The sequence below is a fragment of the Protopterus annectens genome, chromosome 6.part0 (genome assembly GCF_019279795.1).
Source record: "Protopterus annectens isolate FY-2018-M chromosome 6.part0, PAN1.0, whole genome shotgun sequence".
Classification (NCBI taxonomy): Eukaryota; Metazoa; Chordata; order Ceratodontiformes; family Protopteridae; genus Protopterus; species Protopterus annectens.
In genome coordinates this window covers 516,323,308-516,348,712 of record NC_056737.1, presented here as the reverse complement: position 1 = coordinate 516,348,712, position 25,405 = coordinate 516,323,308, and the positions used below count along the sequence as shown (strand labels likewise).

Genomic DNA, 25,405 nt, shown 5'->3' with positions numbered 1-25,405 from the left:
GCGCTTCTTCGAAGAAGCGGGCGCCGGAGAATCCGACGGCATATTATAATTGCACCGCTTCCCGAAGACCAACCTAGCACAATCTAACCTACGCTTAATAGTGCGCTTATTGAACCTAGCACAAAAGCGACACCCAACAACGTCGTGCTCAGGCCCCAAACAAGGAATACACAAAGAATGATAATCCCTATGCGGTATCTGCTTCCCACAAGAAATACAGTTATTCACTTTTTCTGACATCCGTAAACCACTGAGGCAAGAAAAACTAAAATATTCCCCAACGGGGTACTTAGCCAACTTTGACTCGGTCTGAAACTCCGAATTCGAAAAATTCCAGAACGCCGAACGGCACTTGCAACGCTGCTTCTGCATCGGACCATGCGGCAAAAAAGACTGAGGATATGACGTCGGTCATGCGCATTTGTACCCTGACGTCCTGATGTCAGTCTTAAGCGCCTTGACCGACGTCAGCCTAATACTTTGATATTCGGGCCGACCGAGGACAGCGGACTACCCATATGTAAGGACTGCAGCAATGTGAGATGAAGAACATCTGGTAGTGACTGGCTCCCAGCCGGAAGCGGAGGAACCTCCTGGAGCACCTGTCCATCAGGATGTGGTAGTACGCATCTTTGAGGTCTATAGAGCACATCCAGTGATTTTCTCCCAGAAGGGGGAGAATAGACTGCAGAGTGACCATTCAGAATTTTTCCTTGGGGACTGCAAGATTCAAGAGAGAAAGGTCTAGAATTGGTCTTAGTTCCCCCGTCTTCTCGTCTTCTTTGGCACTAAAAAGAACCTGGAGTAGAACCCTGATCTGATCTGGTCTGGGGGGACGGGCTGGATGGCTCTTTTCTTTAGCAGATGGCCAATTTCTGCCAAAGCGGCCTCCCGTTGACCGGGTGGAACGTCTGGGAGGGACTTCAACTTTGGAAAGTGAAGAAAAGGGATGTGGTATCCTCTGGATATGATTTGGAGAACCCAGCGGTCTGATGTTATGGACTCCCATGCCGCTAGGTGCCCCGAAAAACGTCCCCCGACTGCCTCCAGAGTGGAGCAGCCGGGCAACCCCTCAGGGTTGCTGCGCGGGCCGTTCAGAGAAAGGTTCTCTGGACCCGAAGTTTCTGGGAGCCCCTCTGCCTCTAGGGCGGTGTCCTCCCTGACCTCCTCTGCCACGGAAGGACTGGTTGTCCGGAGCAGGCTGGGACTGCTGCGACTTCCGGAACCACATCTTCTTCTGACCCTTTTGGTTCCTAGAGTAGGGCCTCTGGGGTGCAGAGAAGCGGATTCCGATGGCAGACAGCGTCTTCCCGTCCTTCTCGCTCTGGGTCAAGGTTTCGCGAACGGTTTTGCCAAAGAGGGCAGAACCATCGAAGGGGGCATTCGCAAACGACGCTTTGAAGGGCTCAGAAAAATCGCAGTGACGGAGCCAGGCTTGACGTCTAGTGACTAGGCCTGCCCCTGTGGCTCTAGCGGCGCCTTCCGTAGCGTGGGAGAGTAGCCGCATAGAGGTATTAGTAACTGATCTAAGAGTGGCCATGCGGGTGGAGTGCAGAACCCTGTCCTCCTCTGACATAGACTCTGGGGGAGATGCAGCGTATTCTTTAATGAGATCTCGCTGCATCCTAATGACATGTGCCAGGTAGTTCAGCGCCCTTACCGAGAAGGTCGCTGAACTAAACATCCGCTTCCCCAAGCGGTCCATCATCTGAGACTCCTTGCTTGGGGGATGGACTGAGGGACTCTCCTGAGCAAGTTCCCTCTTGGTGGCCGCCGCCGTCAACATGGCATCTACCGGAGGCCCCTTACTCCAATGGGCATGGTCGGACGGTGGGCTGAGGATCCTATCGGGCCTCTTAGGAATTGTCTCCACGGTGTCCGGTTCCTTCCACACCCTGGTGGTAATGAGGTCCACCAGGGGGTCGGCAGGAGGGGACACCCAAGAGGTAGACAGGCCCGCTTCAAATGCCTCCAAGAACACGGACTCGTCCGAGGAAGACTTGGGGGCAGACCACCCCCCCCCCCTTATACGGAGCATTTCCATGATGTCTCCAAATGAGACATCCTCGGGGGGTGACCGTGGGAGCCTTTCCCCTTCCTCCAAGTCAGTGTCTTCCGTGAGAGACTCGGGGAGTCAATGTGCCTCCTTTTGCACGTATGCTTGCGAGGAACATCCTCTGGGGGGCTGTCAGAGGACTCCTCGCAAGCAGCAACTTGTTCCATTGGAGCAGCTTGGGGCACAGAAGCGGGCTGTCCCAAGGGCCGGATGGTGGAAGCCTGGCCCAGTGCAGAGGGAGCGCGGGACGGAGCCGAAACAAGTGCCGGGGGTCCGGAGACCCTCAACAGGGCCCTCGCCACTACATCAAATGCCGAAGGGGAGCCGACCTCGACCAAAGGATCCGACAATCGGCTCCCCCTCGGATCCGAAGAGTGGATCGGAGCCGGCGCCGGCCGGATCCGGGGACAGTGCGCCCGACACAGACGGCGCCGAAGGAGCACTGATCCCCGGATCCGAGGCTCGGATCCAGGCTCCGAGGTCGGATCCGATGCACTCGAGGGCAGGGTCGGATCCGGCACAAAGTACTATCGGCGCCGACCCACCCCGCCCGGCTGCTCGGCTCCAGCTGCTCGAACCCGGATAGCGGGTCGGAGAAGGAGCAATCGGTTTGAAAAGGGTGTTGAGCTCCCCAGAGGGGAGGCAAGAGCACTCCCATCTGCATCTGGGCCTGGATGAACCTTCTCATCATCCGGTCCAGATCAGCATCCGAAGGCTATACGTGGATCTCGACGAGGCTACCGAGGTAGGCCTGGAGTGCCTCCTCGATAGCCTCGACGGAGATCGGGTCTCCTCCTCCTCAGGTCCCGTGAAAACACACTGGAGACCGGAGCCGAGAAGGAGACCACCGAGCCGACGATGGAGCCGACAACGGAGCCGGGAGAAGCCTGGCTGGCGGGCCGAAACAGAGGTCTCGGCCCGCCGCTTATGGTGCTTCTCCCTCCGGTCCTTTTCTTAGCATCCCTCTCCTCCAACCAGAAACGGGAGGTTGAGTCCCAGGAGGAGGAGGGGTGCCGCAGAGGATAACCGTGATGGTTACTCGAAGGAGCGGAGGTCGGAGCCGAGTCCGGCGGTAAAAGGCCCGCCAGAACAAGCTTGGACCTCCGCTCCTTCAATGCCCTGGGGTTGAACCCTGCACAGATGGAACATCCAGATGTGAGGTGTTCAACCCCCAGGCATCTAAACACACTGAGTGTGGCCATCAGCTGGGGAAAGCTTATGGCCACACTCGGAGCATTTAGAGAAGATAGATTTGGGTTGGTCTGCCATCCCAATCTAACACAGAAGTTACTAAAACTAAAGTAACTAAACAACAAAAATACACTCACAGGCCCAACACACACACACTACGCCAACAGCGAGGGGAGGGATAAAACTTTTAGATTAACTCTAAAAAAGTAAATATATCAAAGGGGAAACCTACACTTTCACACAAAAAATCAATAAAAACTTTAAAATTTTGAAATTTAACACTTAAACTAGCACTTAGCTTGAGAGCTTGAGAAACAAATCCAGTCACCATGCGCGGCAAACGAGATCTGAGGTCATGAGGGTAGAGCAGGGCATTGTGGGTGAGGGGAGGAGCTGAGAGCTTGGATCCATAGCTGGAAAACCATGCCGGTTCGGATCCGATATCGGATCCATAACCCCACAGGTTGCAGACAAATGAATCTCCTACTTCAGATCTAAAAATTTCAGCACAGGTGGAAAAACTTAGAAGATATGAAGATAAAGCTAAAGGAAAATTATAAAATAAGCAATTTATTGAAGACCCAAAAAAGTTTTACAGAGAATTGGGGAACAAGGTAAAAGAAATTGAAAGATCACCAAAAAAAAGAAGAAATAGATGCATTTTAGAGAAGTATCTATGAAGATACTGTAGAACATAACAAAGATGCTAAATGGATAGAAGCAGTAAAGGAAACAAAAAAAAAAGTTTAAAGGTACAGGATATAAAATGGGATGAAGTAACAGCCAGAGAGAATGAAACAAAGTTAAGAAAAGCCTCAAATTGGAAAAACTCAGGCCCAGATGTAGTACCCAGTACTAACATCTTTGCATGAAGATTTTGCTACGAGTAAGAACCATTTATATGCGCACCCTGAACAGACACAAACCTGATTAACAACAGGAAAAACAATGTTCCTACTAAATAATGAACCTGCAAGCTACACTAAAAATTACAGACCAATAACTTGCCGGATTGACTACAAAAAAGCATTTCACAGTATCCCACATTCATGGATAAAAGAGTGCTTAAAAATGTACAAGATACACCCTACACTGATCGACTACATTACAATGACCATGAAACAGTGGCAGACCACACTGCAATTTAGCCATGATAAAGTACAAATTATTATTCCAGGGATAAAAATTCAAAGGGGAATATTCCAGGATGACTCTCTGTCACCGCTATTCTACCTTTCCCTTAATCCACTAAGCTGTCTACTTAACTGCTTAGGCCATGGCTATAATTTGGCTTCTAGAAAACAACAAAGTGCAAAGACTTATCTTCTCTGTCAATGATTTGAAACTGTATAACTCATCAGGTGAGGAACTGGAAGTGCAACTGCAAGTTGTCAAAACTTTTTTGGATGATATAAGAATGTCATTTCATCTTGACAAATCTGCAAAAGTAACCTTTAAAGCAGGAAAACTGCAGTATCAAGAAAACATCAGTTTGGGACAACAATGTGATATAAAAGAACTTGAGCAAGAGGGAGTGTATAAATATTTGGGAATTGAAGAAGGATCAACAATAAAACATGAACAAATGTGAATAAAACTTAGGAGTACTTTAGAGAACTTAAATTAATCCTGAAAACAGCATTGACATCTAGGAACAAAATCCAAGCTATAAACCAATTTGCTCTTCCTGTCCTTACAGTTTTGGAGTGACTGACTGGCCCCAAAACGTGTTGGACAGATTAGATAAGAAAACAAGAAGGATGCTTCATGTTCACCAATGATCTATAAAAATCAGTGCATACCAATACTATACATTCCCCATTCTGAAGGAGGGATGGGCTTCCTTGAAATTGATAACATGTACAGATCTGCAATCGTGGGAGTCGACACACATCTGCTGACTTCACAATACCCAAATGTAGTGAAAGTTTTGAATCATGAGGAGAATAAATCTAAGATGATGTCCCTGTTTAATCTAGCAGAAGCATATCGGCACCAAGCAGGAATGGAAATCAAACCACAAGTGGATAAAAACCAGGCAGCAACTGAATTTGCCAAAAAAAAAAAAAAAAAAAAAAAAAAGAATACAAGACGAAGGACAGATGAGAAGACAAGAAATGTGGAAAATGCACAGATATAGTTGCAAGTACAGAAAACTTCTGGAAAAACGTTATACTGAGCAGGAATGAACGCAGGAATGGTTAAGAGCAGGCAAATTCAAACCAAGAGATGAAAATTAATACTGGTGGCACAAGACAGTGGGCTACGTACATGTTGCTTTACAAAGTCCATCAAACATGTGGGAGAAACAGACAAATGTAAATTTTGCAAAACAATTGGAAACAAGTTTCACACCTCATTGCTGGTTGCGACATACTAATGACAGAAGGACTGTATACTGAAAGGCATAATAATGTGGTGAGACTGCTGCACTGGGGATTGTGCAAACATTATGGTACTGAAGTGGCTGAAAAACACCGAGTCACAAAGCATCATAGAAAATGAAGTCTACTTCACATGGGATCATCCATTACCAACAGTTCAAAAGACAGATGCTAGAAAAATGGATGTAGTGGTCCAGGAAAAGAAAACAAAAGTAGCATTGATCACTGAAATTGTCACACCCAGCGACTCCAGTGTCCTGCATACAGAGAGACACAAAGTCATAAAATATCAGGTTTGCAAGCAGAAATAAGAGCAATGTGGAAGAAAAATACCCACATAGTTCCAATAGTAATAGGAGCAACGGGTCTTATAAAGAAAGAGTCTACAATCATATTTAGATATGCTACCAATACATGCAACTCTGTACAAACTGCAGAAGGAGTCTGGGCACATTGCGGGTGCTGCAAAGAGCATTTCTGGCCAACATCAAACAGTGAAACAATACTAATTTCATGAACTTTAATCGTATATTGACTTAGGAATGGGGTCCATTCCCGTCATGGCATTAGAAACCCAAAAGACTTGTAGAAATTAAAAAGAGGTAAGCAAGTTTTATTTTATTCCCCTTGAACTGCAGAGTGGTACAGGGGCCAGGCAGTACAGCTACATCTTGACCAACACATTATGCATGGCTGCCCCTATACCTGTGGCTTCTTGTCTTACTCTTCTCTCAGAGTTCAACAGTGATATATAGTAAACATTTTTCGTACTTGTGATGCCCGTGCAGTGGCCCAGAAATCAAGGACCCTCAATCCTCACCACTAACACTAGTGAGGGGCGTCCATATAAGGAAAGGATAATAAAAACATGCACAGTAAAGTACAATTTCCCTTAAGAGCACACAGAGATCACAGTCAGTCTGGGGCTGGCTGCTTCCTTTCTCTCCCGGTCCCAATAAGACTCCCCACTGGCACAGCTATAGGGTTCAGATCTCAGCCTAGTGGGCAAGCTAAAACCTCCAGCACCCTCTCTGTCCAACCAGTGCTGTGTGTCCCTGCCCAAGTAGCTGACACACACACACTTTGAGATAAGAGTTGTATACAACCACACAGACACTCCTGGGGAAGGCTGGCACATGTTCTCTAGCTGTGCCCTTTTTCTGCCCAGTCTAAAAGGTAGTACCAGCTGCCACCACCGACTAATAATTATCAGCTTCTCAAAGGCCCTTAAAAAGGGTGTCCAATTATTACTGTGAAATATTATTACCCAAATGGTAAGTGTGACCTAACAGTCAAGACTTATTTGGAGTGACTTGGTACAGCATCACTATATACAAGCAATGTACTATTAGAGCTTAAATTACTTCTACACAAAACAGCCACAGTTGAAAGGTTTAAAATATTTAATAATAAATAATAAAAATACAAGACAATACTTCTTACTACACAGTGCTAGTCATGAGTTCAGAGATCACAGAGAAATACTTAAATACCATAGAAAAGTCCTAACATCAACACAGAAAAACACTTAGTCTATTCTTCCAAATTCCTAGTTATTTCTAAGAGAAAACACAGTCCTAAACAACTTACATCTAGAAACAGACAGTGCTGGTGATGTTGGATGTTCAAGACAAAATGCTCTGAGCTCTTGGATTCTCATTCTCTCTCTTTAAATTGATAACACAGAACTGCTTCACATGACATCATTCTTCACACACCTCTGGTGTTCCCAGGCTAACCGAAACTACATTTACATTCTTAACACCTGGTCAGAAACCAGAGCAATAAAGGACATTTATACATGCAAATTGTAGCCATTAACTCTGGTCTTAGGCAGGAAGCCTCCCTCTAGACATATTGGCTTCGAATTTTGACATCAAAGACAGTCATAAAATGCTTGACTTAGCTTTTTTTTTTTTTTTTTTTTTTTACAGAAGAATGCACTGTTGTTGCATTTTTGCAGTTCAATATCCAATGCAGTCATTACACATTTAAGAGAACAAGCCTGTGGCTTACATTAATATTTACAAATGACAGAATTATCTACAAAATTCTATCTGGCTAGGCTGGCAGACTTCACCTATCTTCACAGTCCTGCCATTTAATCGGTTATCCAACACTGATTACATTTTCAGTGCATGGGACACACTTGGTACTCTTTCATCCCACATTTCCTTTCATTACCTGTCACATACCATTTGCACCCCATCTCAACTCCCTCCCCCTTCAGCTACACACACATCTGCATTTTTTTCTCACCTCAGACTCCTTTCAGTCACTCAAGCTTCGACCACACTCCAATATAGCTATCTACATACCCGATGTTCATACTTAGAGATGTCAGTTCATTGACCTGTTCCTCTTCAAAATATTTACCCAGGTGCAACCTGCTTTCATAAGTGGACATTTTTTTTAGTATCTCTCCAGTGTCTCCTTCTCATGATTTTTTTCCCGCTGTTTTGACAGACCTTTCCATTTGTCCATTAAACTGCAGAAAATGTTAACTTGGAATGTTACATTTTTGAATTTCAACTCACAATTTGCAGAATTCCCGACTTTTCTACTGTGGATCACTATGCCGATCATACTTGCACATGTGCCTTTCAGTTTGATGATTTCAGGAAATTTGCAAGAATAATCTAAACATATAAAGGCTATATGGTTTCCTTAAGCTGAAATAAATGTGCTCGTTACTCTCTATAAGTAACCTGGTATTGGGTGTGTTACATATCTTCCTTTGGCTTACTGTCATGGTATGCACTGTATATGAAATAACTATGCACTTCTTATTGTCTGAATCAATATTCCTGGCTATTACACTCTCTCTTGCTTTTTTGGATTTTTACTCTGATATACGATTAATTTATCCTTTCAAGCATTTGTCTTCTCAGTTTACTGAGAATATTACTCTTGTCAGATTTGAAAAGTTAAGACTTGGACATAGCTTACTATTTCCATGACAAAAGAATAGGCTGCATTTCTTTTCTTACTACTGACTTTTGCTCACGTCACTCTTTCACTGTAACTCCTTCAAGAACCAGTATTTCTAAGTCGGGATAAGTACACATCTGGTCTTCTTATGCTACTACTTCTGTAACTAGTAACCATGGTATTACCCAAGAAATTTCTAGTTCTTCTAACAATTTTTCCTGATTTTCTCAAAACATGACCTACTCAACATACCTGTAAAATGAAGTTTCTTACCTGGCCTGTATTTCATCTAAAGATCATAATTCTGTAGATTAAACAACATCCTCTGCAAATGTTATGACCTGCTTCAACCTGAACTTTTTTTTTCAAACTTAATTGTGGACCTGTTCAAATCCATACACTGCTGCTACGAGTTTCTTTACAATCTGAGCATGTGCTGTTTCTGTGGCTATATGCAAATAATCTAATTCATATTGCATTATTTTACCACTGGTGCTTCATAAAGTAGTTTTGTAAGCATTTCAAAGCAATTTTCTTGTCCATAGCTCTACACCCAAGTTACACAGCTTGCTTTAACAATGTTCTCAGCAGTATTGTTACCGTCATTGCTCTAGTTTCAGGCTATCATTTGCACTTCCAGATTTATTAGTGGCACAAATAGCTTAGACATACTAGGAACAAACTTTACAAGACAATACGTCATTCTTAAAACCCTCTGCAATGACAGTCTCCTGGCTTTGGCACTTGCACAACTGCTCAAACTCTTTCTGCATCGAACTTCAGTCTCCACAACATCAGATTAGTCAATGCATTCCAGTATTGTCACTCACACTGTGGTCTTATTTACCTTGAAATTATGCTGCATCAGTCAATTCAACCAGATGCTATCAGTCTCTTGCCATGACTTTCCACAAATATAATGTTAGTGAATATAATTGCAGTTTTGTTCAAGCTGTTTCAAACTTCATTAACACCAGTCAGATTGGATGTCTTTAAAGTTTTCTTGATTTTAATAAATAAATCATGTAAGCACATTACTAGCTCCAAGACAGATGGAAAGATTACCTGTAATCCAATTTAGGGGGCTATTACCGAACAAAATTTATAGGTAGGTACTAGGCTATTGGCCCTAGGGCCTATATAAGCCTAGCCAAACGGTACCCTGGCTTTCGACACCCAAGAAAATAATTTTCCTGTGACCCTGTCGAGCAGAGCCACAGAAGTGATCCCCGGGGTGAATTTACTATCTCCCATCCAATCAAGATTTTTCTTGGAAGAGTGCTAATGAGGAGCTTTGTTTAATACAGATAGGTAGTTCGTTCCAGAGTATGGGAAGTCTCTGGGACCGGAATCTATACCTCCAGCATGTTCTGTTTATTGTGGTGACAAGGTTTAGGTCCCTAGAGTATGTAGCTCAGAGGGACTGGGATTTCTTTAAGTGGAGCATGTCCAATAGCTCTGGGTTTGACATAGCTTTGTATGTTAGGCAGAGATCGCCTCTTAGTAGGTGATATGCGACGGAGTAAAGCTGGAGTTTTTTGAGACTGAGTAGGGCATGTCTGAGGCTGGTAATCCTCTTTGTGAGGTATTTCTACGGCCTTTCCAGTTGTTGCAGATGTCTTGTGAGGTACATACCAAAAGGGGTGTTGTACTCTATAATGGGTCTAATGAGTGATGAGTAGAGTGGAACAATTACCTCTCTTTTCCTGGATGAGAAACCTTTTGTGATGAGGTGTGCCACATAGAGGATTTCCTGACTACTGTGGCGATGTGATTATCAAAGGAGAGACTACTGTCCACCTGTGTCCCAAGGTCTCATCACACTTTCGGTGTTAAGTAGACTACCGCTTATGTGGTAGTTCATGGGTACAGAGTTTTTACCAAAAGGGATGACAATGCACTTTTTGGCATTGAGCTTGAGGCCATGGCTTTGACACCAGGCATCTGTCTCAGTGAGGCTCTTTTGTAGGATGTCCACATCATTAGGAGTTTTGATTATGGCTCCTAGTTTGCAGTCATCTGCAAACTTAGTTAGCCAAAGACCTTCTGTGTTAGCCTGTACTTCAGAAATGTAGATACCAAACAGAAGAGGACCCACGACTGAACCCTGTGGTACTCCACTTGTCACTGGTCTGAAGTTGGATTTAGAGTCTGCTACTTTCACAGTGTGGGTTCTGTCAGTGAGCCAGTTGGCAACCCATCTTGTGACATAGGGATTTATACCTAGTTTAGTGAGTTTATCTATAATTCCATAGTGGGGGATGGTGTTGAAAGCCTTGGCGAGATCTAGATAGGCTGTGTGAACCACCTTACCCTCACCTACGGCTTTGGTGACCGCTTCAAAGAAGTCTCTCAGGTATAGGAGACATGATCTGCCTTTTACAAACCCAAACTGGGTAGGGTCCAGAGTTTGGAGATTACCAATGTCATTGTTTTTAAGTTCCATGATGATAAGCTCCATAGCCTTGCAGACCAGGCTCGTCAGGATAATGGGGCGGTAGTTCCCAGGGTCCATGGTGGTGCCCCCTTTGTGAACTGGGATATCCGTTGCTGTGTGCCATTCAGTATGGACAAAGTCTGAGGTGAGGCTATGACTGAACATGGTACTTAGGTGGGATGCCAGTTCGCTCTGTAGTTTGTGTAGAATGCAGCCTGGGATGTTGTCAGGTCCCATGGATGCTGTGTTCTTGGCTTTGGAGAGTGTGTTTTTTACCTATGCAGCCGTGATTAAAGGAACTTTGTATTCTTCCGGTATAGAGATGGGCCCTTTGGGGGGGGGGTAAAGTTAGCAATGAACCTATCTGCCAGGACGTTGGCAATATCAGTTGGTTCTGTGTATTTAGTGCTATTGTGCTGTAACTCAGAGCAGATTGAGTGTTGCCATTGAGATTCTTGACATAGCTATAGAATGTTTTGCGGTTGTCTTTAGAATCAGTGGCGATTTTGTTTTCACAACTAGCTTTGGAGGATTTTATGAGGGATCTCAGCTTCTTATTGAGGCTGACCAGGGAGTTCCTCCAATCATGGGATTTTACTCTTTTTTACAACAGTTTCCTTCTTCTGTTGTACAGTTTGTTTATGGCAGGAGACCACCAGATTGGCTTCCTTTTTTTTTTTTGAGGATAGCATCTTGGTTCTGTTAGGGATTGCACAAACAATGCACTAGTGTAAGTGCTTATAAAGTGCATTTGTATAGAACTCAGCAGTCGTACCTAAACTTTCCATCAGCATGGATGTTGTGAAGTTTGCCACTTCTGTTTTAAGAAGAGTTGGCTTTGGAGAAATTTTTTACAGTGGTTTCCCTAATTGGGGGTGGGGGGGGGGGGTGGATGTCTATGGTGATTAGCTTGTGGTTGGATCTGACCAATGAGGAAAGTACAGTTTTGTACCTACCATAAATGTAGATGTTCGAGTGTTCACCCTGCTGCAGTCATCACACTTGGGTTATCCTGCCGTCAGGCGGTCCTGCAGTCGGCCTGAATTCCAAAGTCTTGGTCCGGCGTCGGTTGCTGTTGCTTCTTCCCTGACGTCAGAGCGCCAGGGATATATAGGAGGCATCCAACGCCATTTTCTTCAGTTTTTCTTGCCCCAGATGTCAGGTGCCCCCAATAGGTAGGCAAAAAAAGAAGAAAAAAAAAAAAAAAAATTATATATATATATATATATATATATATATATATATATATATATATAGAGGTAGATAAAAAATAAAACAATACCTTTAGGAACAAGCAAATACACCACAGAGGTTGAATAGGATAGAGTGGTATAGATAAGTTCAGCTAGTTCAGAGGGGATGGAGAGAGGGGTAACCTGGACTGCAGCAGGGTGAACACTCGAACATCTACATTTATGGTAGGTACAAAACTGTACTATGTTCATCGTATTACCCTGCTGCAGTCATCACACTTGGGTTGAATCCCAAAGCTAAGGATGGGAGGTGGAGTTAAACAGGGCTAGAAGGAGCTAGTAGGCCCTGCAAAACTGCAGTGGCAAAACCAGCTCTAGTCTTAGAATATAGAGGTAAGTGATAGTGTTTGGTGAAGGTGTGCACTGAACTCCAAGTTGCAGCTTCCAGAATATCCTTGGTTGGCACTCCCCTGAGAAAGGCTGCTGATGTAGCTGTAGCCCTGGTGGAGTGGGACCTAATGTTAGCAGGTACCAGTTTCTCATGATGCGTGTAGCAGAAACGTATGCAATGCCCTATCCATTTAGAAATGGTCTGTTTTGCGATAGCTTTTCCTTGTGATCCTGTAGTATAGGCTTCAAAGAGCTGGTCAGAATTTCTGAAAGCCTTAGTTTAATCCAAGTAGTAACGTAATTGCCTGTGAATGTCCAAAGAGTGCAGGAGTCTTTCTCCTTTGGTCTGGGTATTTGGGAAAAAGGTGGGCAAATGAATGGTTTGGTTTAGGGCCACACTGTATACCACCTTTGGCATAAAGGAAGGGTTAGTTCGTAGAGAGACTCTGTCTTGATGAAAAATGAGGAAAGGCTCCACTGCCATTAGTGCCTGTAGCTCTGAGACTCTTCTAGCTGAGGTTATTGCAAGTAGCAGGGCAGGTTTCCATGAAAGAAATTTTAAATCAGCTGAAAAAGCTGGTTCAACGGGCAGCAGTGTAAGATTTTCCAGAACAAAGTTGAGATCCCAAGTAGGTGTTGGTGTTCTCCTTGGCGGTCTTATGTTCTTAGCCCCTCTGAGGTACTGTCTTAGGAGTGGATGTGAGAATAAAGGAGGATCCGTGTTGTAATGAGCTGAAATTGCTGAGGAGTGGATCTTAATAGATGAAAAGGAAAGACATTTGTGTAACATCTCAGTTAAATATTGTAGAATCTGAGGAATGTTTGGATCAAGGGGATTTTGGTCTTTAGCCTGGTTCCAGGCGCAAAATCTTCTCCATTTGTCTGAATAGGTTTTCCTGGTACTGGGCCTCCTGGCCTCCAGAATGACATCCATAACTGTTTTGGATAGAGGTGTTGGCTGGTTGTTTAGGTAATTTGCCATGCAGCCAGGTTTAAAGTCTTGAGCTGGCTGTGTAGAATCTGATTGTCTCGCTGGGTGAGCAGGTGAGGAGTTTGTGGTAAAATCCATGGTGGGCCATGGGCCATGTTCCTTAAAATTGGATACCAATGCTGGCGTGGCCAGTCTGGTGCAATGAGTATCATTTGTGGCCTCTCTAATCTGATTTTCAGCATTACCTTTGCTAGAAGAGGCAGTGAAGCAAAGGCATACACTGTTAATGTTTTCCAACTGAATGAGAGGGCGTCCATTTTCCAATCTTGTGGATGGAATGTCCTTGTGCAAAATTTTTGAAGTTGGTAGTTTTGGGGGCTTGCAAACAGATCTATGTCTGGGCGTCCCCATTTTTGAGCTATCACTGCAAATACTTGTGGATCTAGTTTCCACTCGTGTGGATCCATGATGTTTCTGCTTAGGTCGTCTGCCAATGTGTTTTTCTTTCCTGGCAGGAATTGTGCTTGTAATTGAACCTGGTAAGACAGTGCAGTGCTCCACAAGGTCACTGCTTGCCTGCATAGAGGGTAGGAATGTGTGCCCCCTTGCTTGTTTATGTACCACATTACTGTGGTATTGTCCGTCTTTTTTATTAGTACTGCTAGCATTTCTTTTTGATTGATATGCAGATGCCTCTGATCTGTAGTCCATTTGCCCTGAATGCACTGTCCTGCCATGTGTGCTCCCCAGGCATAGCCCGATGAATCTGTTGTCATAGTTTGCCTGGCTGTGGGTAAGGTGCGAGGCTGACCCTTGTTGAGGTGACATGCCTGTGCCCACCACAGAAACTCCTGTTGAAGGCAGGGAATGAGTGGTATCATTGTTTCCAAGCTGTGGCTGTGCTGAGTCCATACGCTTTTCAGGTACCATTGTAATTTCCTCATATGCAGTTTTGCAAATGGTATTAGTAGTATGCAAGATGCCATGAATCCCAATGCCTGCAGAATTTTTCTTGCAGAGAGTTGGGTCTTTGTTGCCATTATTTTGAAATATTGAGTCAGCTGTTGTTTCTTGTCTGGCGTGAGATAAGCCATCTGGGCCATTGTATTAAAGCTGGCACCCAGGAATATTATGTTTTGTTAGGGCACTAGCTTTGATTTCTTTTTGTTTACTGTGTACCCTAAGCAACTTAGAAGGTGTTTGACAAATGCCAGATGCTTTAAAAGAATGTCCTTGCTTTCTGCTTGAATAAGGCAGTCGTCCAGGTATGGGTAATATTTGAATTCCTCCTTGTCTGTAGTATGCAATTACTGGTGCCAGGCATTTTGTGAAGACCCTGGGCGCAGTAGATAAGCCAAAGGGCAGTGCAGAGAATTGATAATGCGTTTAACCTGCAATGAAGCAGAGGTATCTTCTGCAATTTTGTCTGATAGGGACATGCAGCTATGCCTCCTTGAGGTCCAACGTTACTAGCCAAGCATTCTTGCCCAGCATGGGAAGAAGCTGCTGTAGTGTTAGCATCTTGAAGTTTGGTACTTGCAGATAGGTGTTCAGAATTTAAAGATCCAGAATGGGTCTCCATGCTTTGTCCTTTCTTGGGACTAGAAAGAGTCTTGAGTAAAATCCTTGTCCTTGCTCCTGTGTAGGTACCTGTTGAATGGCTCTCATGTCCATGAGAGCTGTAATTTGTTTTTGTGCCTCTGCCCATTGATTTGGTGGCAGGTTTGGCATTCCTTATATCCTTGGTAAGGTATGAAAGTGGAATATGTATCCTTGAGAGACAATGTCTAGAACCCATGTGTCTTTTGTGATGATGTGCCAGTTATCTGCAAAAAAATGCTAATTTTCCTCCCAAGGGAGCTGCCAGGAGCGATTTGCTTGGTAGTTGAGGATTGAGTTATTGTGTTTGTCTTCTGCTAGCCTGGGGCCTGTCTTCTCCTCCTTTCTGGGTAGCAGAACCCCATTGGCGAGGTTTGTAAGGGCCTTGTGACTGACCTCTGCCCCTTGGGCGCCTGTATTTGCCTCTCTGTGATCTGTCAGAAGCTGGAAAGGACCAGTTTTTCGTTGGCCAATTTCTGCTGAAATGAGGGGGTTGTACCTGCAAAAAATCCTTGACCGTCTGCATAGACTTTGCCTTATCCACCATTTTCTTTAAAACCTCTTCTGCTTTGACACCAAATAATACATCCTGCTGTAAAGGTGCATCCAATAATTTTGCTTTAACATGATCAGGAAGGGTTTGTTCTTTTAACCAAGCATGTCAGAGACAAGTATGACAGAGACACTAACAGCTGCTCTACAGGAAGCTTCCAAAGAATCAAATCCACATTGTAAAGTATGTTTGCCCACCTGTTCAGCTGCATGCAAGAGATCCTGCATTTCCTTAAATTCAGACTGTTCAGTATGTGTACTCATTTTTTGTTTTAATTGAGACATTAGGAATTGCTGATATTTCAGCATGTGAAACTGACAATTTAATGCTCTCACAGCCAGAGTTGCTGAGGTGTACATTTTCTTTCCCCATCTATCTAGAGCTCTGGAATCCCTTTCAGAGGGCACAGGTTTTTTAGCCATACAAGCTTTAGCTCCCTTAGGACCCTGGGAAATCAAGAGGTCTGTGCTGGGGTAGTAAAAGGAACTCTTGGAGCCTTTTCTTAGAATCAGAGTAGTCCTGGCCTTCCCAGTGGAAATGTTCCCTCATGGTATGTAAAGTTTCCCCAAAGGAGTAGTCTTCATGGGGAGATGCTGAGGGAAGAGAGTCTTCATAAGGTGGAGAAGTGTAACCCTGTTCCTCAGAAGAATCTGAGGAAATTGAAACCTGGTCAGAGGAAGCATAATCCTCCTCGCCTTGATCTTTTATCAGGAGGGGGATGGGAACCCCTGATTAGGGTAATCAAATCTTCAGCCGTCTTAAGCATCTGTTTCTTAGGCATTTGGCCTTAAACTGTAGACTGATGTACAGTCTTCTTTGGTTTTAAAGGAGTTTTAAGCTTAGCATAAGATTTAATGGTGAGTGTAGTCGATCTGAAGACACCTTCTGCAACTGAAAGTGTTTCCACTGCACCGGGGTCTACTTCTGCGCCGGTGTCGAAAGGGCCTAATGAAGATGGCTGTGTAGGCCTAGTAGACTCCGCTTGAGAATCCGCAGCTGTCTGGGGTTCCAGTTCTGCAGTCGTCAGGGGCTGCGTAGGCGCCTCACTGAAAACCGGAGAACCGGCGAAAGGCCCAGCAGAGGCCTCAGAGTCTGGCTTGTTCCTGGGCTGCCTGTCCTTATCCTTGCATTTTTTATGCATGCCTGTCGGCTGCTCCGACGGCATGATATAATTAAATTTCCTACCAAAGTAATGTCGTGCGAAGTCAAAACGGCGTTTGATAGTTCGTTTATTAAACCTAGCACAAAACCGACAACCTGTGACGTCGTGGTCTGGGCCTAGGCAAGGAATACAATAGGAATGGAAGTCCTTATGAGGTATTTTCTTCCCACAAGAAATGCAATTGTTAACTTTTTGTAACATTGGACTGAGGCAAGAAAAGGTTCCCCAATGGGGTACTTAGCTTTACTGAAGACTTCGGACTGAAATTCGAATCGAAAATCTCAGGTGCCGGCCGACCGGCACTTGCGAACTGCTTCTGCTTCGGGCACCGTGCGGCAAGAAAGACTGAAGAAAATGGCGTTGGATGCCTCTTGTATACCCCTGGCGCTCTGACATCAGGGAAGAAGTGACAGCAACCGACACCGGACCAAGACTTTGGAATTCAGGCAGACTGCGGGACCGCCTGATGGCAGGATAACCCAAGTGTGATGACTGCAGCAGGGTAACACGATGATCATCTGACCTCTGGTGTGGAACACCAGTTGCCCATGTTGGTAATGACCAGGTCTAGGATATTGCTGCCCTTGGTGCGGGTGTGGATAAGTTGATCCAAGGTGTTGGAATTTATGAATTCCAGAAAACGTTGAGCACAAGAGTTGGTACATGAGTAGTTTTCCCAGTTAATGGTGGGGTAGTTGAAATCGTCCATTATTCAGGTGTTTGGTTGTACCCTAATATTTTCCAGTGTATCAAGAAATGAGGAGTGGGAATCCTGGGGCATGGTGGGGGATCTGTAGCAAGCTACAATTTGGATTGCGGTCTTGCCCAGAGTTAGCTGCACTTCGATAATCTCGGATGCATTATGCTGAGCAACTAGCCTGGAGGTGTGGATATCCTTAATGAATATGGACATGTCTCCGCCTTTAGTGTTTCGGTCCAGGTTGGGTGGCTGAAAGGTGTGGTATGAATTATAGCCTTGTTATGCAGGGGTGCTCTCTGGAGCCTTGAACCAGGTTTCTGTCACTGCACTGATGCCCTTCATTTTAAGGAGTGCCTCGAGTGAGTGCATTCTGAGGTTTAGACTTCTAGCACTGAGTAGCATTACCCTCAGATTTTGCTTGCTTGTACCTGTTATGGTGGTGAATTTGTCACTTGAACCTTGCCTAAAAAAGGCACTATAGGGGTGGCAAGAGCCTTAGCCAGTATCCGGATTCTCAAGGGTGACAGGTGCAGGCCATCTCAGAGTTTACTGAGGAGTACAGTGTCAAATATCATGAAATGACCTGATGTCTACAAAATGTGAGGTTGGTATAGTGGCTGAGGTGTTTACCTTACAGACACAAGGTGCAGAGTTTGATTCTTATAAAAGGCTAATTGGCTAGGCTTAAAATAGATCACAAGTGCAGTTAAACTAGTACTAATCTATGAACCTATGAGACGGCTTCTGTGAGTAACTCCTTGTCAGTTTTTAAAATACTGTCTGCAACAAAGCAAATTAGAAATCAGTGTACTGCTGTCTTGCTTGTAGAGAGGATAGCTGCACAATTTACGCATCAGTAGTAGTAGTAGCATATACAGTATACTAAGGGAAACTTAAAATGGTAGTTATCATTCAAAAGCACCACAGAGTTTACTTGTGAACACAAAACAGCCTTCAGTCAAAAAAAAAAATTATATCACTAAAGAAGAAAACAAGAAAACTATGCAGTACAAGTCATGGCCACAGCACTATCAAGCAATCCCATACAGTTCAATACCAGGAAATCTGATACCATGGTATCTTAGCTTTGTCCTTCAGATGAAATGTTAAACAGCGGCCCCATCTGCCTGAGTTGGTGGTAGCTCAGGTGGATGTAAAAGATCCAACTGCATCCGTCGTAGAGAGTAGGAGAAGATCTCCAAAACCCCAGCAAAATTTCCCCTAGTGGTACAGATATAACAGCTTGGATCTCCCCTGAAAACAGGCTACTAGCCTAGTGGGACTAAACCAATTAGAATAAATACAAACCAGAAACAAAATGGCATCCCCAACACTCTATAATATGTAATGCAACAGCTTGAGCCCTGTACTGCAATACTGAATTAGTGCAGCATTCTCAAACTGTAAATGTGCCATATGATGCATATATTTCATTTCTCACTGATACTTCTCTCTGAATATAATGCTTCCAGTTTTCACTTGTGCGCTATTTTATCTTTGAATCCCAGCAACATGCACCTCCGAAAACATGCATTTTACAAATGCATTGCTTAGCACATTAATGTATGAAAAAAATGCAATTAGTACTTCAATTTATTATACCTGCTCCACCCGCTGCAATGATCACGGTGCTGTTACCAAAAGCCTGCTGGGTAACTTTACGACCTTCACCTTCGTGGGAGCGTGACACAGTCACTTTTAAAGGATTTTCACTATAGGATGAACGGGCTATTATATTTGATCCTCCATCCACCATTGCCCAAGCTTTAAGAACAATCCATGAAAGAAAAAATATATCAAGTTAAAACTTGAAGAAGCCATTAACAAACAAACAAACAAAGCTCTCCAAACTAATTTAAAGATGGAACTTCTCTCCTTTTGTTTTATCTGTACTTTGTTTTGACTGAGAAAAATAAAAATAAATAAAATCATTTATAGTACGAGATACAATATGAGAATAGTCTGGCAAGAAACAGAAAAGGAAATCAAACATTACAACTATATACAAAATGTGATGGTCCAACAATGCCCTAATCGACTACTACAAAGCAGTAACAAAACTAAAAATGTAAGCAATTCCATTCCACTGAATTACCAATACCATTCCATTAAATTACCATAACCAAAATATTCACTTATTTCTTCTCCACTTTGAAGGGAGAGTTATTAGTGATACCTCTATGCTTAAATTAATATAAAATCTTGTAAAAGGAAACCTCGTATAAAAGATGGAGCTACTCTTGAAATATACATAATAAAATTGCAACTCATCTAGTAAAAGGTACTTCTACTGATGCTTAAAGTCATGTAGCTTGTTAAATGCATGTTCTTCACAGGGAGGACAGTTTTGCAACATTTTAAACTCAGTGACCTTGTATCTATGCTACAATCAAGAGCATGAGAAAGAGTAGGTGCCAAATGGAATTTATACTGCTGTAAAAAGTAAACCCAAAGACATCTAAATAATATCAAAATCTTGTCATTCAAACAATTAGTCTTGTCCAATACAGAAAGAAACAAACCAATGAGGAAATAAAATGTAAACAAATAAAGTTCTACAATATCAAAAAATGCATCTTAGAATTTTATTTCTTCTCAAAATTTCAAAACACACTAGGGTAGTAGGGTAGCCAGCCCAATGGTTCAGATACAGGGTGTCTACGAATTTGCTGCCAATTCAAACTCAGGAGCAGAACCAAGTTGCTGGTAGGGCAAGCTAAAAGAGAAACTGCAGTGGACGATGGCCAAATCCACTACTCCAATGTGGGTGAGGGAGAAGAAGCCTGATTTGTGGGCTACCACTGGTGGAGACTGGAAGTCTTGCAGGATATTTCAGGCTTAATTCATGCGGCAGAAACAATGCCCTGACACCACTGCACTAGCCTTCTCAATAGCTAGGGGAACTGACTGGCTACTGGAAGAAAGACACCTCCCAGGCACTACTCTTGCTACTTTCCATAGGATCCCTCACTCCTTGGGCCCAATACTGATTAACTGTTCAGTGCGATTTTCCGAAGAGTTGGGGGAACCCCCAGGTGAAGGTTCACATTTGGAGAACCTGAAAAGGAGCAAATGAAAGCTCCATCAATGGGGGAGTGCAAAAGTCGGGGGGGGGGGCCCGATATGCAGTTGAGGCGGCAACAGAAAATTTCAAAATATACTAAAACATCTGTGCACTATGTAACGGATAGCACCTATTGCAGCTACTGACCTAGCAGATTTGTTCTGGAGATATTAAAAAATGAAGTACTTCAGCCTTTCTCCTGAGGTCAGAAATACCGAGCCCATACCTCCTGGAGAATAATTCCCTCGTAATCAACTGTTCTAAAATAGTGATCTCACCTTCTGAATGATGTTGAAGCTGGACTGATAGCAGCAAATGAAACCAGAGTGGGTACATCCAGCTTCACTGACACAGAGGTGGTGTTTGTCTTCTATACAATGGAGTTGATAAAGACGACGCTATTTACACTTTTTAAACAATTGTGCTATACAGCAGCACTTAATTATGCAGGTATCTTCTTGAAATGAAAAAGCTTAGAGCAAATGTCTGCCCAGTGTCCTGCACACATTCACATTCCACTATTCATATAAGGGTATGCAATACTACAGTGAAGTTTGTTTGGTACTACTAATAGTGTGACACTGTATGATCGTACAGCTTTTTTTAAAAAAATCATTATGCATGGCAAATATGTATCCTTAATTTCCAGACTTTCTCAACACTATCAAAACTTGCACACTAGAAAGAAGACAATTATCCTTGCCATGGGAGGTCTGATGTATGGATGAACTAATGGCAACAGAAAAGAATCCTTAATTTAACAGTTCTAATTCTATTTGTAATATTTGTACAATAGCATGCAGACTTCCATCTACCACACTGGTAATCCATGTCAAAATACAAACTAATTGCTAAAACTTGGGAGACTGCCTCAGTTCTGAGTGATGGGAGATGGCATAAACTGACAGGGATTCCTACAGGAGAAAAGATTACCAGAACCACATTACATTTGGAAAGTGCAGCTGACTTTCCAGCATCAGTGTGTCCCACTCACAAAAATTGATAAGTTAAATGGCTGTATCCACTCAAAAATTCCCTTTTATTAGGAATGCGTTTCACAGAAGTACTTCCCACTGATTTTCTTCCTCTACTCCCCAAATATGCCAACCTACACATGTACACATCAACCCCCCTCTCCCCAGACACACACACAGTGCATGAATTAAACCAAAGTACCAAGGAAAGAGTAGTGCGGTGGTGGTGCTGCGGTAGAGTTCCACTGTGGCAAACCCTAACCGGGAAAAGCCGAAAGACACAACAACAACAACAATCAAGGAAAGAGTAGTTACAATACAATGGAAAGACTTATAAAGAAAAGCTGAACTTGATAAAACAAAACAATAAAAAAATACATTAAGTAAAAGTTAAAACATGGAACTCAATATAATTTTGAGAAATAAAGAAATTCAAGACACACACAAAAACACAGCATCTCCACACTCGTACAATTCTAAGGGGACTTTGCCACGAATGGTCTGGATTGACAGCAAATCTGACTCCCTAAGGAAACACCATCTTTTTGAAAGATCAGTGAGAGTTTCCTTAAAATAAAAGCTCAGAGTTCATGAGTCCTCAAAATGTATATCAGTAAATGCCTCCATAAACAATATATGTCAATAAGTCTCAGGGACACACAGTGCTTGTGAAAGACCAAAGGGAATTCCCCATAAATAAAGCCTAAAGGATGGGGTTTGGTGAAGGGTCACAAAGAGATTCAGAACTACCTTACAGACAGATCACTTCAGGTTCTGTTCAGATCATCTAGTGTCAGCACTGGGTCATTCACGGCCAGGGTTCTTCAAGGCCCTGTCGCTGGCCCTCTACTATTTTCTTTCTTCACAAATAACCTAGCTCTAGTGTTATCTAAATTTCAGCTAACCACAACAGATAACCTTCTTCTTCTTCTTCTGAATGTAGCTAAAACAAACTCATGGCTACAAATGGATCTGCAAAGGTAATTCAGCATGCTTTAGTCACACAGTAAAAAAGCTGCATGTTACCTGCAGCTAAACTACTACTATAGTCTCTTTACTGTCCCAAAAATAGATATATTTTTTTACAAATTTGTGGCAACTTCTCATCAAAAATGTCATTCACTGAATGTGCTCCCTGTTGTGCACCTCCCACATCAACACCCGTGTGTCCTCCAACCCCAATTACTGAAATATAGCACCAGCAGGGTTGCACAACTACTATGAAAAGAAACAGCTTTCAATAGGTTACCCTTTTCCCTGATTGGGGAATGAGACAAGGTACACATGCTTCTATTCCCTGAGTCTGTGGTTAAAAATAACTATGTCCTTCAAAACTAACTACAAAAAGAATATCGACAGGATGCCTCATCCACTTAGATGAAATTATAGATTCTCCAAACTGCTCACAATGGAGGCTGCTCTCCTCATACTAGAAGTCAGAAGAGTCCTGGATATCAGTCAAAAAACTGAACATGTACCAAGGGTAACTCTACTTATAAAGCCAAAATACTTCAAACTATTCTCAATAAAACTTGCAGATTCCTTTTCAGGTCTTAACTTCCAAATGGCTGGAAACAACTGATGCAGTTACACTAATGACCCCTTAACCACAAACGTAAAAACCTCTGCGATCAATCATCCTTCAATATTTCAAGAACAGGATGCTCTTACCCTTACAAGTCATCTTTCTGTGTGGTGGAAGAGGGTCTCCCACCTGGAACCAGGAAGAAATCTCTCTCACATGTTGGGAACAAACTTATGTACTGGGAATTCTAAGCCAACTGACTAGAACATCTTACTTTACTTTGCCTTGTTTGCTATGCCTGGGTTTTTTTTTTGTTTGTTTGTTTTTTTAACCTTACAGCTCTCCCACTGTTGATGATCCATGTTTTGTCAATCATCCTCCTGATCTGATTTCTGTCCTGGAATATTGATTTGTTGAGACTAAGTATCAATTATTTATCATCTAATCTTCGCTATAATTAGTCCCTTAACGTTATACCACCTCCCCTCAAATCTAACTGAACTGGCTCAAGTTTGGGCTGAAAAGGGTCCACCTTCCAGCCCACCCACAAAACAAATAAAAACAAAGTTCTTACAGTTCAAAGATGCAACAAGTAGAGGTGATGGCTAGAGTACTTTAAAATTCAAACTTGCAGAGCACTAAAACAGCCAGCCTAAAATGGGGGAAAGGCAGTATTCTCAACTATGAATTTTCAAGTATCAAGCAGGAGAAGGATTCTTCAAACACAAGTAAAGCTCAAGAGCCCTTATAAATTATATGGCCAGACAGCCCTGGGCCACATTTCTGTACCACAGAAGGTTACAATGTGTAGGAATGCTAGAAAAATGTACTGTAATTAGAATAACTGACACCCAAGTCGTACAAGTGTCTAATATGCATAAGGCATCTGACAAAATATGTACAATGAATGGAAGGGTTTCTGGCAGCCAATATTACCTATAATTCTGGCTGGAAAATATGGAGCTAGCAAGGGATCGAACAAAGCAACCAGACCCTAATGTGGAGCAGGCTGTTGCAATTTGAGAGGTATCCCATGGCTTGAAAAAAGAAGTTATGTACTCACCATAACGTTCCATGTTGGTAGTCCATCTCACCCTTCATTTTTACATATGGGTTCAGAGCCGATCCTCAGCTCCGACTCGGCCGATTTTCAAGCTCGAAGACTTCTGGTTGGCTCGTGGCTAAACAGGTATCCCATGGTGCACCAGTGCAATCCCCAGATCTTGTTTGCTGCTCACTAGAAATATAAAAAAATCCCTAACCAACAAACCAATATTAAAGGGTCGCCAACCAAGAAATTTACAGTATTACCTCCAGATCTTCCAGGATGGGGGCAGGAGGGCGGGTTGGTAAAAATGAAGGGTGAGATGGACTACCAACATGGAACGTTATGGTGAGTACATAACCTTCTTTATGTTAGGTAGTCCAATCTCACCTTCATTTTTACATATGGGACAGCGTCCCTAGCACCTTATTCTTGGGTGGCTCATTGGAAAATACTCCTGAGCACCGTGGAGCCAAAGGATGCTCTACCCCTGGATACCAAATCCAACTTATAATGTGTAATAAAAGTGTGAGGGGTAGCCCACGTAGCTGCTGCACAAATATGATCAAGTGGTACCCTGGCTTGAAAGGCTGCAGAGGTAGACAGAGACCTGGTAGAGTGAGCCTTGATCCTGTGGGGTAAAGGTCTGCCCTCCGAATTGTAGATAAAGGCTATGCAACTAGAAATCCAATTAGACAATGTCACCTTAGAAACTGGTAAGCCCAATCTGGAGTCGGAAAAAGAAATGAATAACTGGTCCGAGTTCCGAAATTCTTTGGTCCGTTGCAAATAAAAACGTAGCTGTCTATGAACGTCCAGCTGGTGGAAGCAATATTCAGCTGCATTACAGTGATTGGGAAAAAAAACTGGAAGCTCAATGGACTGATTTAAGGTGGTAGTATAACAAACTTTGGGAACAAACGAAGGATTGGTACGTAAAGATTCCCTGTCTTTATGAAAGATTAAATAAGGTGGCTTATTAGACAGGGCTTGTAGCTCAGATACACATCTGGCTGACGTAATAGCTACAAAAAACACAGTCTTCCAAGAAAAATATTTTAAAGAAGATGAGTGAGAAGGTTCAAAGGGAGGGGATGTCAATTTGGACAACACAAAATTTAAGTCCCAAGAAGCCACATGTTCTTGTAATGGTTGTCTCAGTAAAGTGGCTCCTCTCAAGAAAGTCTTGCATAGCATATGAGACATAAGGTTGGCATTTGGGAACCCTAAATAAAAATGAGAGATTGCCGCCAACTGTACTTTGATGGTG

The 25,405-nt window shown here is 43.2% G+C and overlaps 1 protein-coding gene across 1 annotated transcript in view; it reads right to left on the bottom strand.

The window, feature by feature from the left end:
- The window catches only part of BPNT2 (3'(2'), 5'-bisphosphate nucleotidase 2), a 458,945-nt gene that overhangs the window by 184,371 nt on the left and 249,169 nt on the right, over nucleotides 1–25,405 (bottom strand). The window contains exon 4 of the mRNA XM_044074236.1: nucleotides 19,130–19,291. Within this exon, the coding sequence (XP_043930171.1) occupies nucleotides 19,130–19,291 (162 nt within the window). The remainder of the gene's footprint in view (nucleotides 1–19,129; nucleotides 19,292–25,405) is intronic.